At 42.2% G+C, this 13,294-nt stretch overlaps 1 protein-coding gene and 1 non-coding gene across 2 annotated transcripts; one reads left to right on the top strand and one right to left on the bottom strand.

The window, feature by feature from the left end:
• Nucleotides 1–2,625: 2,625 nt before the first annotated feature.
• On the top strand, nt 2,626–4,224 carry QC764_0097910 (uncharacterized protein; the record flags this gene model as incomplete). Its single annotated transcript, XM_062941030.1, has 2 exons — nt 2,626–3,032; nt 3,108–4,224. The coding sequence occupies 2 exons, from the start codon at nt 2,626–2,628 to the stop codon at nt 4,222–4,224; spliced, it is 1,524 nt and encodes a 507-aa protein (XP_062797993.1).
• A 5,261-nt stretch (nt 4,225–9,485) lies between these two features.
• Nucleotides 9,486–9,556, bottom strand: QC764_0097900. Its single transcript has one exon. It is a non-coding gene; the product is annotated as a tRNA-Ser (tRNA).
• Between the last annotated feature and the right edge of the window lie 3,738 nt (nt 9,557–13,294).

Genomic DNA, 13,294 nt, shown 5'->3' with positions numbered 1-13,294 from the left:
GATAATTAAGAAAATATATATTTACTTTGTTAAAATATTAGACCGAAAAAAATACCGGGAGGCTTATAAGCTAGTAGGATAAGATAAGCCGTGAAGACTTTAAGCCAAGCAAAGGTCCTGGGCGGCAAGCCGAGATAAGATTACACACAGGGCTTGACTTGACTCATCTCATTGACCACCCTGCTTGGTGTTCGGTAAAGACGATGCGTCTGTTGGAGAGAATGCCTTTCTGATATGTCCAGCCTCGAGTCCAATGGCTCGATTGGAGAATGTCACGGCGGGGGTCTCGGAGGGTTGAGAAAAGGGTGTTTCCGCTGTCAAGGGTGTAGTGTGGTTGTTGTCTTCGGGGGGTGTCTCGAATACCGGGAAGACCGTGACTGGCGCCATCGCCGGCCGCAGCGACGATAGTTATCTCAGCTGCTTCGTAGATGGCTGCCATTTTGGAAGTCAGATAGGCCTTCTCGTCCCCATCTGACTGGTTGATGCATAGTCTGTCAACCCAAAGATATTGCAAGCCAATATCCTTCGTAGCACTAACAGCATCGAGAACGGTCCTGGGCCATTCAACTTGATCTTCGGGACTTGTTCCCCATACGTAGCTCAATGCGGAATAGGGAACACCCCACGGTTGAGCCTCGACCTTTGGAGGGTCCGATTCGCAATCGATGACCCTGAAGCCCCTTTCAAAAACATCATCCGAGGTCCGGCTCCTGCAAGCGTTGCCATGTTTCTTCCTGCAGGTATCCAACCAGCTTCGTACAAGTCCCAAATCAACCTCATGCCTCAACTCCCGTGGACGCATTAACTCTTCAACGCCAGTCCCATCGGCTTGCAGACGGCATATCACTCCCACCGAAGGAACCTCTTTCTCAATCCAAGTGTGCTCATGACCCGGAAGCGGCAACCACTCCAAATCAGGAACAACGATCATAAACACCGAGTCCTGAACCTTATCCCACATGTCCCCCCATTCTTTCAACAAATACAGTTGAAACAGCCAACTCTCACTGCTAGTGAGAGCAAGCAGCTTGTACTTTTCATGCTGATCCGGCAGTACCCTTATTTGCCGGAAAAATTGACACAGCGGGCATTTTGTCTCTGGTGTCAGTCGGTCTTTGAAGTAATGAATCGGAACTGCGTCCTCAAAGTACCAAGATCCATTCGGTGCTCGGACTGGAGTGTTGCGGGGTTTCAACCTAGGCTTCAGGTCTCCGTTGCGGTAATCTGCAAGAACGGCCGGGGCTTTGTCGAAGTACTTATCGACGTCGAAGGTTTGGCATTCTGCGCAGAGAGGGGAAGTTGGGTCGTGTTTTGGTCGTTTCTGTCTGGTTGGGCTGTGCTCTGGTTCTGATGACTTAGAGTCGCTGTGCTCTGGTTCTGTTGGCTCTGGGTCCTTGCCTCGTTTCAAAGGGTTGCGAAGATTTGTCACGGGCATTTTGGCGATATAATTGACACTCAGATCTTCGATGAACTGGCTGGGGAAATGACAGGGGTTTTATTGAGGTATGTGAGCCTGTCGACGATTCCTTGGGGCAGGCAGACGGCAAGGCTGGATTGTAGTCTTTCTCGTCACGGTACCTAGCGCTCGTTTGGTCCCCTGAATCCTGCAGCCGCCAAGAAAGCTCTGCCACCGCCACACCTGAGAGTAGTTCCTGGGCAGAGAGCCTTGCCATCTTCTCAGGCTGTTTTGTCAAGAATCAAACCGATTTCACGCCTCAAACATCTAAACTTTCCTGTTTCTCCATACAAAATCCCCCCGAGCTCCCATCTCGACGCGTACAGTCGACACTCCGGCTTAAGCAACAAACTTCGCCACGTACTACCATGTATCGAGAACTTGAAGGAGAAGAATTTCGCGTCGTCCACTTACTTCCCGGAGAATTCGACGACGAGATCAGATGTGTATTGGAAATACGACCACCCGACATCAAGACTGCATACGAAGCTCTCTCGTACCAATGGGGCGATGATAACAACTTGAAGACGATTCGCATCATGCATCTTCCCCGTCCCCCGAGCCCACCAGACAATCGATTGGCAAAGGCTCGTCTACGGTCGTTACTATCCGCGGTTACAGAAGACCTCTACATTGCTTTTGCCTGGCACTACTTCCACTCAATCCACATGAAGTTCGTCCTCATAAAGTTGCCCATCGTGGTGGCAACCTTGTATTTTTGGTGGGTCTGGTTTGTTTCAAACATACCAGACCTTGTCACCGAAATCCTCGAGACAAAACCATGGACGTTGGCATACAAGTTTCAAGCCACCGACATTGACAAAGGCTCCGCCTTTGTTGACCTACAAGTGACGCCGAGTCTTGATCTGGCGCTTCGATATCTCAGATATAAGACAGACTGCCGGACGCTTTGGATCGACGCGTTGTGTATCAATCAGAAAGACGAGGGTGAAAAGCAAATACAGATTCAGCGTATGCAGGCAATCTACGCCAATGCCTGGCAAGTGGTTGTGTAGCTTGGAGGATATCATGGCATCACTACTGATGACACCAACTGCACCGAAGCTGGTGACTGCTTGCATCGCCGGCAGATTAGGAAGCTCTTTGCCGTATGTTCTAGCTCGATATACTTCAACAGATCTTTCAAGGAGGAAGTGGTTGGCGGCCTAATGGATATTCACAAGAGAGGGTGGTGGGAAAGACTCTGGGTTGTCCAGGAGGTGGCATTGGCCACAGGGCTGGTCCATCTACAATGTGGCGACAGTATCTGTGAATACAAACGTTTTTGTCGGATCATTTTGTATATGACACAGCAGTTCGGTCCCGACAATACGGCGCTTCAAAGAGCTGCTGCAGCAGCAACCACATTGGTCGAAGTGGCGTCGTCATATGGCTATCCAGACGACCCATTTTCCACCGAACCTGCAGCATCATGGCTAGTTGATACACTATATAAACCTGATGCCGCGAAAAAGCGAACTCGCCAGTTTAGAGACCAGAAGCTAGCCACCAGACTGCAAGATATCCTGCTAAAGACGAGTGGTCACTTCAAGTGCCGGGACATACAAGACCGAGTGTATGCAGTCCTCGGCATTGCGGGAGGCTCCACAGTTGGAACCAAGAATAGATGTCTGGCCGACTTTATACAAAGGTTAGGTCACGATAAAACTCGGCTGGCAATACTCTGGGTACCGATTTGGTTCACACGGCTCTTCTCTGCCTCCCTTATTTGGGAGCAGTTATATGTACTGGTAGCCCGGTCTTGGCCCATCTTTCGGCCCCAATTCGTTATTATGGACCACAAGGAAGTTCACCAGGCAATCAGCGGCTGGTCTGGAGACGGTGACAGCCAAGCTCAGTTCTTTACCGGTCTGGCACAATACCTAGCAACTGAGACAGGGAGACTGTCAATTCTGGACGGTGCAGGCTGTATGGCTGACCGGAGCTCACAGGTGCCGTCTTGGACACCAGTCTGGACCAGGACCATTGATAAAAAGGCCCATGACTTCGCTATTAGCCGGGACTACGCACCCCCTGACAAGTTCCACTTTAGCAAAAATGCTAAAACCTTGACTCTGCAAGGACGGCCCCGAGGAACCATCAACGTCGTGCGAGCAATCAACACCACACCAGCGGGTCACGCCGGACCACTACAGCGAGCCTTTGAGACATGGCTGTTTCTACCTCTTGATATGAAAATCAGGATGTTGGCGCACTTGTCATTCCTAATGCTGTTTTTCGGCAAGATCCCAGCCACAAAGCGAACAGCTACCATGAAACTGGTGACTATGATGGAACCCATCAGAAGAATTATAAAGAATTCAGATGGGCATTTCCTCATTGGCATCTGGCCACAAGCAAAGACGTGTGTGGAGATGATTGCGTTCGTCTTGAAACTATGCATCCCACAGAAAAACCTTGCCTTCGACCGCCTAGCAGAACTCTGGATAATTCTTGATAAAGCAACGGAGATTCTGAAGAGACGCAGCCAAACTACACTGCTGTATAGCTTCGACGCTAGAGCTGGCGAGCTGGGTACTCTCAAAGCGGGCGAGGCTGTTCCAGGCGATCAATTGGTTTTTGTTCCAGGATGTTACCATCATCTCGTGTTGCGAAGGGTGGTTAACAGGCCAGAGAACATGCAGTGGCAGTTGGTTGGTCTTGTTGCTATGGGTCCCGAATGTGGCCTCGACAGAACAGCTTGCACCAAAGACCAATGGGAGCAGTATGAGAGAGATGGGGCACTGCAAACGTATACAATAGCATAGATGAGCACACGCCTATCATGCCTACCCAAAAGTCCTTTCAGCTATCTTCTTCCTCTGACAACAATTACATTAATGGCTACTTACCAGTGCTTTGAACCGTTGACTTGAGCTAACCGTTATACAACACCTGCAACCGTCAGCCAACACCCGGAACCGTTGCCCTCTGGGGAACCGTTGGCTAGGAATAAACCGTTGCCTCCCAGGGAACCGTTATAAGCCAATTCTAATTTTTGATTGGCCAGTTCACCCAGGCCTGCCCGGAATAGAAAGAGTGAGGGTATTCCCACGTAAAAGACTACACCCAGTGCCACATCCAGGGCAGGTGCCAGAGGCTCAGGGCCCACGGCTTACGCAGGGTACTACGGTTAAAACTATGGATTCCAGGGCTTTACAAGGCAAGCCGTCTTCAACCTTTAATATTACTAAGATTACCTACACGCACCCGTACCTACACCTACACCCACACCTATACGCACCCAGGTAATCCAGTCCCTCGCGTATAGCCCTACCAGTGCTAACCAATCAATTAATAGGGCTCCTATTAGCTACTAGTTACCGGCCGATTAATCGATTAATGTACGCGTGGCTAGTAATTAGTAGTAGTTATAGTAATGCGGAGTATAGTAGTAGTTTTAGTGGTTGATGGTGGTTATAGTGTTGTAAGTGGAAGAGCCTGGATCCCTATTATTTTAGATCGTACTAGGCCTAATTAAGAAGGGCTAGTCCCAACCCGGAAGTTAAACCCCTACGCGTGTAAAGGACCCCCCTCTAATAGCCAGGTCAACTGGCCAATCAAAAATTAGGACTTACTTATAACGCTTCCTGAGAGACAACGGTTTATTCTGGAACAACGGTTCTATAGAGGCAAAGGCAGAAGAATACTAAATAATTGGCTAAAGTCAACGCTTAATCGATAGGGGGGTGACCAGTAATATATACCACCCTACTATACCTATTTCGCTAGAATGTCAGACGCTCCCAAATCCAAACTAACAACCTCGTGGACCCGGCATGCGGCCTACCTAGCCCAGTCGCAGATCCACATCCCTCCCATCCTAGATGGAATCTACCCGAAAACGGGTTGTAACCTTCCCCAGATCATTTTTCCACTTTGTCCTACATCCCGTCGTCAGCACACACTCCGCTCGGAAGCTTGATCTGCTGACTGTGCCTTCATGCGGCTGCGCCTCCACTAGTGAGACACCAGGCAGTTGGGGGCCAGACCGAGTCTGTATGTCTCACCCACCCTCCATGATGCGGCACCAGACCTAACCAAGACAAGAGATTTGATCTGACTTCTAATGACAGAAAAATAATTACTGCGCGGGGCTTTCCAGCCTTTCCTAAGCCTGAGATGGTCACCATTGACCAGGACTTTCACAATGGAGTAACTGATGGCATGGACGAAACCACATTTTTATCCAGCCGATGGAAGATTGAACAGACAATACAACTAAGAGAGACTTCAGCCCTGCACCATCTTAGTATAACGTACCGGGCTTCCTTGCGCAGTCCTACAAATCAACCTCCGTTGGCCCAAAGCTAAAACTCTAATCTAAACACTAAACACCACGCCTACCCCAAACCAACGGCTCAATCCTTCCCCTTCCTCATCCTTACCCGGTTTCGACACCACCATCACACCAAACCAACATACCCGTCCCCCGCCTCTCCAGCATCCCGGGTTAGGTCACAACATGCCAGCGTTACACCCCCTCCACACCAACTCCCGCCTCCAGCTAGGTCCCATCCCACTCATCCCATGAGGCTCAGCAACGCGGCTCAGTCAATTCGCCAACACCCCATCCTCAACCTTAACACTTCCACTTGCAAAGATCTAATAAAACTTCACATTCCATAACGTATAACCCATTCTAGATAGGGTTGGTGTGAGAACACTCCGAACGCAAGGCGGGGCTGCTTATGGCGGCCAACAAAGTAAACTCTGTCAGCTAAATCTCCACCATCCAACATCAAAGGTCCCATCATCCTACCAGAAGCCCCAGAAGCCCCAGAAGCCCAGAAGCTCGCCCCCAACATTTGCGTGCGCCTGATCAAAAGGGCTTCCGACACCGACATCGGACGCCAGGTTCATCCCATTTCGGTTTCGGGGGCTTGATGTCCGCATGTTGGGTGTCCGAAAAGGGCTTCGGATATGGTGTTCGTAAAGACAGGAACCGTCATTGTGTGACGTGTTCTTTCCGGTCGAGGGAAATGTTTTGCCGTTTTCGGACTCACTTATGGGGTGTCGCAATAACAAGTGTTACCCCACCCCCTTCCCCACCCCCTTTGCTGTTCATGTTATTTTCAATTACTACTGCGGCATTTGAAGTTGTTGAATTACCTATACTACGGCTCTTGTTCAAAAATTGAATGACTGGCTGGAGGAAGGCAGACCCTAACCCTCTGCCTGCTTTGGTTGTCGAGACAACTGCCCGAGTGAGCACAGGCCAACCCAACAATGCCGTGAAGTGTTTCATTGGCAATCCACCAGCCAGCTGTTCCCTCTCATTTATATCGTGACAAAACACACAAGATGCAATTGCGTCCCGCTGCAAACGAGCCCGAAAGTCATCCGAACTACAGCCCTGCGATACCGCAGCGGCCCTACAAGGTCAACTTTCTCTACCCCGGCTATCTTGGGAGGGCAGCAGTGCTTCTCTTATTGCCCGCACTAGATGTCGGCGGTATCGACTTCGACACGGCGCTAGCTGCCTGTAGCTTCATTGCTGGTAACCGGTGGAGCGATAGGTTTTTCTTACTTAACCGCGACGGCGCCGTGAGTGTAGAGCGCCCGGATGACGGCATCCTGCGCGAGCCGCAATACTTCTTTCACCTTCCCGGCCCGCTGCACCCTCCGTATCCCATCGTGCCGCGTTTCTTACACTAGCGATTCCCGTATAATCACCTGCCACCCTTATAACAAAAATGGGCGGCAGATATATCGGCGACGCGTATGGCAGGAAGCTTGGTTCGGCGCTACGTACTCTCCAACTACGGCGACGGCCTTAAGATGGCGTATCTGCTACCGGCCGGCAAGGACGACTAGCGGCTTTTAAACCAGATACAACATTACTCGCCTACGCAGTTATTCTCTAGTAACCCGATTAATGGCCTAGTAAACCTTTTAACGCTACGGGCAGATTTCCATTACGTTTTTAACGAAAAACATTTTTATTTTGTTCCTAAGGTTAGGGAAAGAAATATAGAAGACGGTAGCGAAGCAGATATAGGTCGCGACGGAGCTACAATAGAGTAGAAGCTACCGTAGCTCGTTCTACACGTCTTTAACTCGAGCCTAAGTAAATAACTCCCTAACTTCTAATATAATCGCGCTGTTCAACCTATCCCCACGACTATAGTAGTAAAGTATTTCTTTACCCGTTTTACCTGGACCATTTTAAGCCCCCGTATCTTCGATATATTCTTCCCCTCGACGTTTATACCGAGGCGCTTACTTCTCTAGAGTTGCGAGAAGGGTAAATGTGAGACCGAAGAGGTTAGTCCTGAGATGTGATGTGTAGGTAGATGTGGAAGAATATTAGGTCGCGCTTTCCTAGGAAGAGAAGCGTACCGAGGTCCGACGATACCGCTAATAAAATACTAGTAATGGAAAGCCCTAGTCTACGTAATAGCAGCTGCTTTGGAAGAAATACTTTGGAGAACGATGGCTACTATAATAACGAGTTCGACTATGCTAAGTAATATAAGGGAGAGCGTTTGGAGCGGCTACGGAAGCGGAAGTATAGCTCCGAGGAGCTTGGTGATGTTGAGAGCTCATCTACTATAGTAGTCTAGGAGCTTGGCCACTAAGATATAAGCTCCGATCCATACTCATTTTAAGGACCAGCCTTGTGTGGGGCACTAAAGGGCCCAGGTTTTCCCAGACCCACACCGGTTTGCTCTTAGGGCTGGATTTTCTTACTGTTTTCTTTTGAACCAACAACCAACTACTGTAATACTAATTTGCTTACCAATTTTGGCCATTTTTTGGCCTCATTTTCGCCGCCAGTAACTTTCTTAGGTCGCTAGCCTAACAGGTTATAAGCTCTTTTGACGCTTAAATGTAACGAACCCCTATCCAGAACCTCTGAAAGGGATACTAGTTAAAGGTACTTCTGAACAATCCTAATCCGGTATAGCTAAATAGTATATAATAACGGCTTATTTCTATTATAATAGTCTAAATACTAACGATTGTAATTTATATTATATATTACAGAACTGTCTATTTACGCCGGCCAGTTCTTCCGTATATATAGACCCGTAGACCGTGGACCGTTAACTTATAGACGGTCCTCGGTCCGTTCCTGATTAGCCGATACCGGACCGTAGACCGTGAACCCTACCGCGGTCCCCGGTCCCTATCTTATTAGTCCGTTGCCCTTCTGGACTATAAGCCCCGCTCGACGGCGCGGTTTAGTCTTGATTAGTCCCTCGTAGCCCTACTGTTTTCCAGAACCGTAATATAATACTCCTTCTTTAGGCCGAAGCCCCTGCGGCCTAGTCTTCTTCTACTATTAACTATATCGTAGGTTTTTCCTCCTTTTTTCTCTTTACTTTTATTATATCTAACCGTATATAAAAATATTATTATAAAACTAAATAAGCTTTTACCCTTTCCTCCCGAATCCGCCGCCGTAGTTCTATTATAATACCGTATTTTACCTATTTTACCGCTAAATCCCTTTATATTATAGCCCCTAGGTCCTTACGGTACGCCGAATACGTACGCCGTAAAATCCTATATAATAAATTTAATATTAACTTTACCTATAGGTAAATCTTCCTTTTTTTTTTATACTATAATTGACCGTTCTATAGTAACCCGAACGATAAAAGAGTAGAATAAACTCGAGCGTAAGGAATAAAAGCTTAAAGATTAACTTTTATAATTAATTACTTAGTTTATCCGGGTAAAATAAATATATTACTCTCTTTACGTATATAAAGAGCGCCTTTTCGCGCGGGATATTTAGGAGGAGGATGCCTAGGTAGCGTAGTTTACCGTTACGGCACCTCCTACTTCTTTGCCAGGTATTCCTATATGGCCGGACGCCGCCCAGGATACCGTTCCGTAGTCTCCTTACGCCCTAGATCCTTCTTTAGGCCTGGGCTAGCCCTCCGACCTTTCCTTCGATCCTAACGTAACCGGTCTTTCCTTTTTAACCGCGTTAAATACCGCTAATAGCGCGCCTTCCACTTCCTAAAGTACCTAAAGCGCATAATACTATTTATATTTAGTCCCTTTTATACCTTTTAACCTCGTAGTATAGTATATAGCACGTCGATTACTATATCAAAGGCGCGGGTTCGATTCCCGTCGAGGTTCTTTTAGCTTCGTTTTATAGCTATTTAGCTATAAGCCGGGGCCAAATCTTTTTACTTATTTAGGTTTTAATCGGTCCGGATATCGTTAATAGAATTTTATTTATTTATTTAAGTAGTTAAGGTATACCTATAGTTCTTATAAGTTATTTATAACCGGATATCCTAACTAACTAATTAAATACTTTAATTAGCCTTTATTAAACCGTAAATTTAATATTTCTTTTATATTATACTTTTCTTTTTCGTCCTCCGCTATTACCTATATATTAGCCTTATTTATATATAGTACGGGTTTTAGAAGTAAAATATAAAAGGTATATAACTATAGACGTATTATATTAGGTAGCTTTAATTCGAATACCGTCTCCGATAATTTTTTTTTAACCTTAAATAATCCTACTTTTCTATAATCTAGCTTTTTATTAGGTCTTTTAATACGTAAATTACGTATAAAAAGGAATATTATATCCCTTTCTTTAAGGTAAGGTCCCTCGAGCTTTTTAGTATTATAGTATTTCCGTATCTTTTTCTTTATAAACTTTAGTTTTTACTTAAGCTTACCGTAAAATATATATATTTTATTTACTTTAACTTTAACTTTAAGTACCTTAACCGTAGGTCCTTACCGTAAGTTTACCTCGTAACCGAAGTTCGCGAAAAACGGTATAGCTTTAATCGTTTTAATTAAAGATATATTATATATTAGCTATACCGTAAGTAATAATTTAATTTAATCGTTTTATTTAAAATTAATATAATTCCGTAAATATTATTTTATAATTTAATTAAACCGTTTTATCTAACCGTTTATCTAAAAGTAATAGGCCGAAGATACCTTACTTATTACCTTTAGCCTCGTTATTAACGCTTTTTAAAACTTCGATATAAACTTAATATCGCGGTTTATAATAAACTCCTTTAACTATATATATATTAATATAATATACCGTAATACTATATCCGTTAATTATTCTACTAACTAAATCTCTTTATAAAGTAGGAAATATACTTACTTAATAAGCCTATCGACTACCGTTAATATACTATTATACTTAACGCCGGTTACTATATCTTTAAACTTTAATAATTTAATAATAAAGTTTATCGTAATTAAACTCTATAGCCGTTTTATTATCGGTAATAGCTTTAGAAATCTATAAGGCTTATACCTCGTAACCTTTATTCTTTCGCACGTATAGTATAATTAAATAGCTTTTTTAACGTCGTCCTTAATCCTTAATTAATTAAAGTACTATTTAATCTTTTTTATAATCTTAATAATACCTATATATTTTCCGAGCTTCGATATATAGATCTCCATTATTAATACCGTCCTATTACCTAATATTATATATACTCGATTTTTATACTATAATTTTCCCTAACTATCTTTCTAAATACCCTATAGCTTTAGCTTTTCCTATTAATATTATTCTATAATATTGCTACCTAACTTCCTTTAATATTTATTAAAAGTAACTTTCTCGCGATATATTATATAATACTTTATTTACGGCTATAGTAAATACTTAAAAGTACTATCTAATACCTTTTTAAATAATAATAGTAATTCCTTAGGTATATCTTTATAATAGTCGATACGCCGGTTAAATACGTTTACCCTAGCGTTCTCCGAGCCCTTTTTATAATTAATTTAGAAATTAAATTCTAAAAAAAACTTTAATTATTATATTTACCGCGCGTTAAGGATCTTCGTAATAGTAAAGTACTATAGATTTTTATAGTCCGTATAAACCTATATTTTATATTTAATACTATTAAGGTATAGCCTCTATTCCTCGAACGCTTCGATAATAGCGAGTAGCTTTTTATCGTAGATTAAATAGTTTTAACGTACCCCCTCGAGCTTCTTCGAAAAGAAAGTTACCGGATATAACTTACTATTATCGTCTCGCTATCCTAACTATTTACCGATTATATAGTTTAATACGTTTACCTCGACCTTAAATAGTCGATTAGGGTTTAGTAATTTAAATATTAAATCTTTTAAAATAGCCTTTTTTAGCTCCTAGAAGGCCTACTCTTCTTCCTACCCCTACCGGAATTCCACGTCTTTCTTAATTAAATAGTTAAGTAGCCGCGCGATACTTACGTACTTACGGATAAATATTTAATAAAAGTTCGTAAATCCTAAAAATTCTTTAACGTATATTTATAACTATAGTATAGGCTAGTCCTTAATTACTATAATTTTCTTAGGTTCTATACGAACCTTACTTAGCGATATTAGATATTCTAAATATACTATTTTCTATACGTAAAACTCGCTTTTCTTTTTATTAACGGAAAGTCCGGCTTTATATAGTGCGTCGAGTATCTCTCGTACGTATCGCTTATACTCCTTTAAAGTACGTAAGTAAATAAGAACGTTATCGAAATAATATATTATTATTTTATTAAAGTACTTTTATATAGTATAGTTAACGAAAGATTAAAATATTATAGATATATTAATTAACCCGAATAGTATTACGAGATACTCGAAATAACTATAAGGTATACGAAACGCTATTTTCTATTTATTTCTTTTTTTAATCCGTATATAGGCGTACCCGATAGGTATATTTAAGTATATTAAGTATCGCGCCCCTATTAGTTAACTCCGTAATTTAAATATTAATAGTAGCGGGTAATTGTTTTTTACCGTTTCGTTATTTAACTACCGGTAGTCTATATATAATCGTAAATTATTATTTTTTTTCGGTACGAAAAATATAAAGTATCCTACTAATAATATAGACTTTTTAATATATCTTTTTTTTAAATTTTTGTTTAAGTATTTCTATAGCTCCTTACTTTATTTATCGTTAGTATAGTAAACCTTAAATAACCGTAGCTTAGTTCCTTTTTTTAATTTAATTTCGTAGTTTTACGGTTTTCGCTCTAGAAGCCCCTTTAAATACTTAACCGTAAAGGCTAGGTATCCTCGATATTTTATTAGTATTATTTTTTTCTCGCCTTTCTCTATATTATTATAATAAATATATTTATTAACCTCCGATATTTCCATTAATGTCGTTAACTTTACTTCTTCGATTTTACTACCTATATCGATAGAATATATTATTATTTCTTATACTTTTTACGGTAGTACCGTAAAGGGTATTTATCCTGCACTTTACTCCGTATATACTTCTAATCTTCTATCGTTAGTTAGATACTTTTAAGGCTTTTTTAATTATAGGTAGCTACTATCCTTCTAATTAATATCTAGGTTATAGTTTTTATATTATAGTTACTTTAGTATTATATCCTTTAAAGGTCCTATATTTATAATATCGAATATAATTAATATTGTTTTTCCTTCGATTATAATATTTAAAGATAGTATTTTCCTATAGACTTTTTATATAAAAAATAAACTTTATATAATTATTTATTCCTTCTTTTTTTTCTATAATATATAGGCCTAATATATAAATTATAGCGAAATTAAGTTCGTCTCCGTATTACTATTTATTAATATTACTATTTAGAGATCCCTCTATCGTATAATAACCTAAAGGTATTTATTTTTTTTACCTCCTCCTTATATAGTAGCGACTTCGCTAATAAGCGCCGGATCGTTATTCTATACTTTCGCCTTACGCTAATACCTTCGAAAATATCGTTCGTAGTCCGTTAAAGGTTAACGGCTTTCGCGAAGGGCCGCGAGTCGTTTCTTAAGCGGTTATATCGTTTAAGAGCGTCCTCCTGCCCTAAATTATTTAATAATATA

The sequence above is a fragment of the Podospora pseudoanserina genome, chromosome 6 (genome assembly GCF_035222485.1).
Source record: "Podospora pseudoanserina strain CBS 124.78 chromosome 6, whole genome shotgun sequence".
In the NCBI taxonomy this organism is placed as follows: domain Eukaryota; kingdom Fungi; phylum Ascomycota; class Sordariomycetes; order Sordariales; family Podosporaceae; genus Podospora; species Podospora pseudoanserina.
The sequence above is the reverse complement of the archived record's forward strand: the minus strand, read 5'-3'. Positions and strand labels throughout refer to the sequence as shown.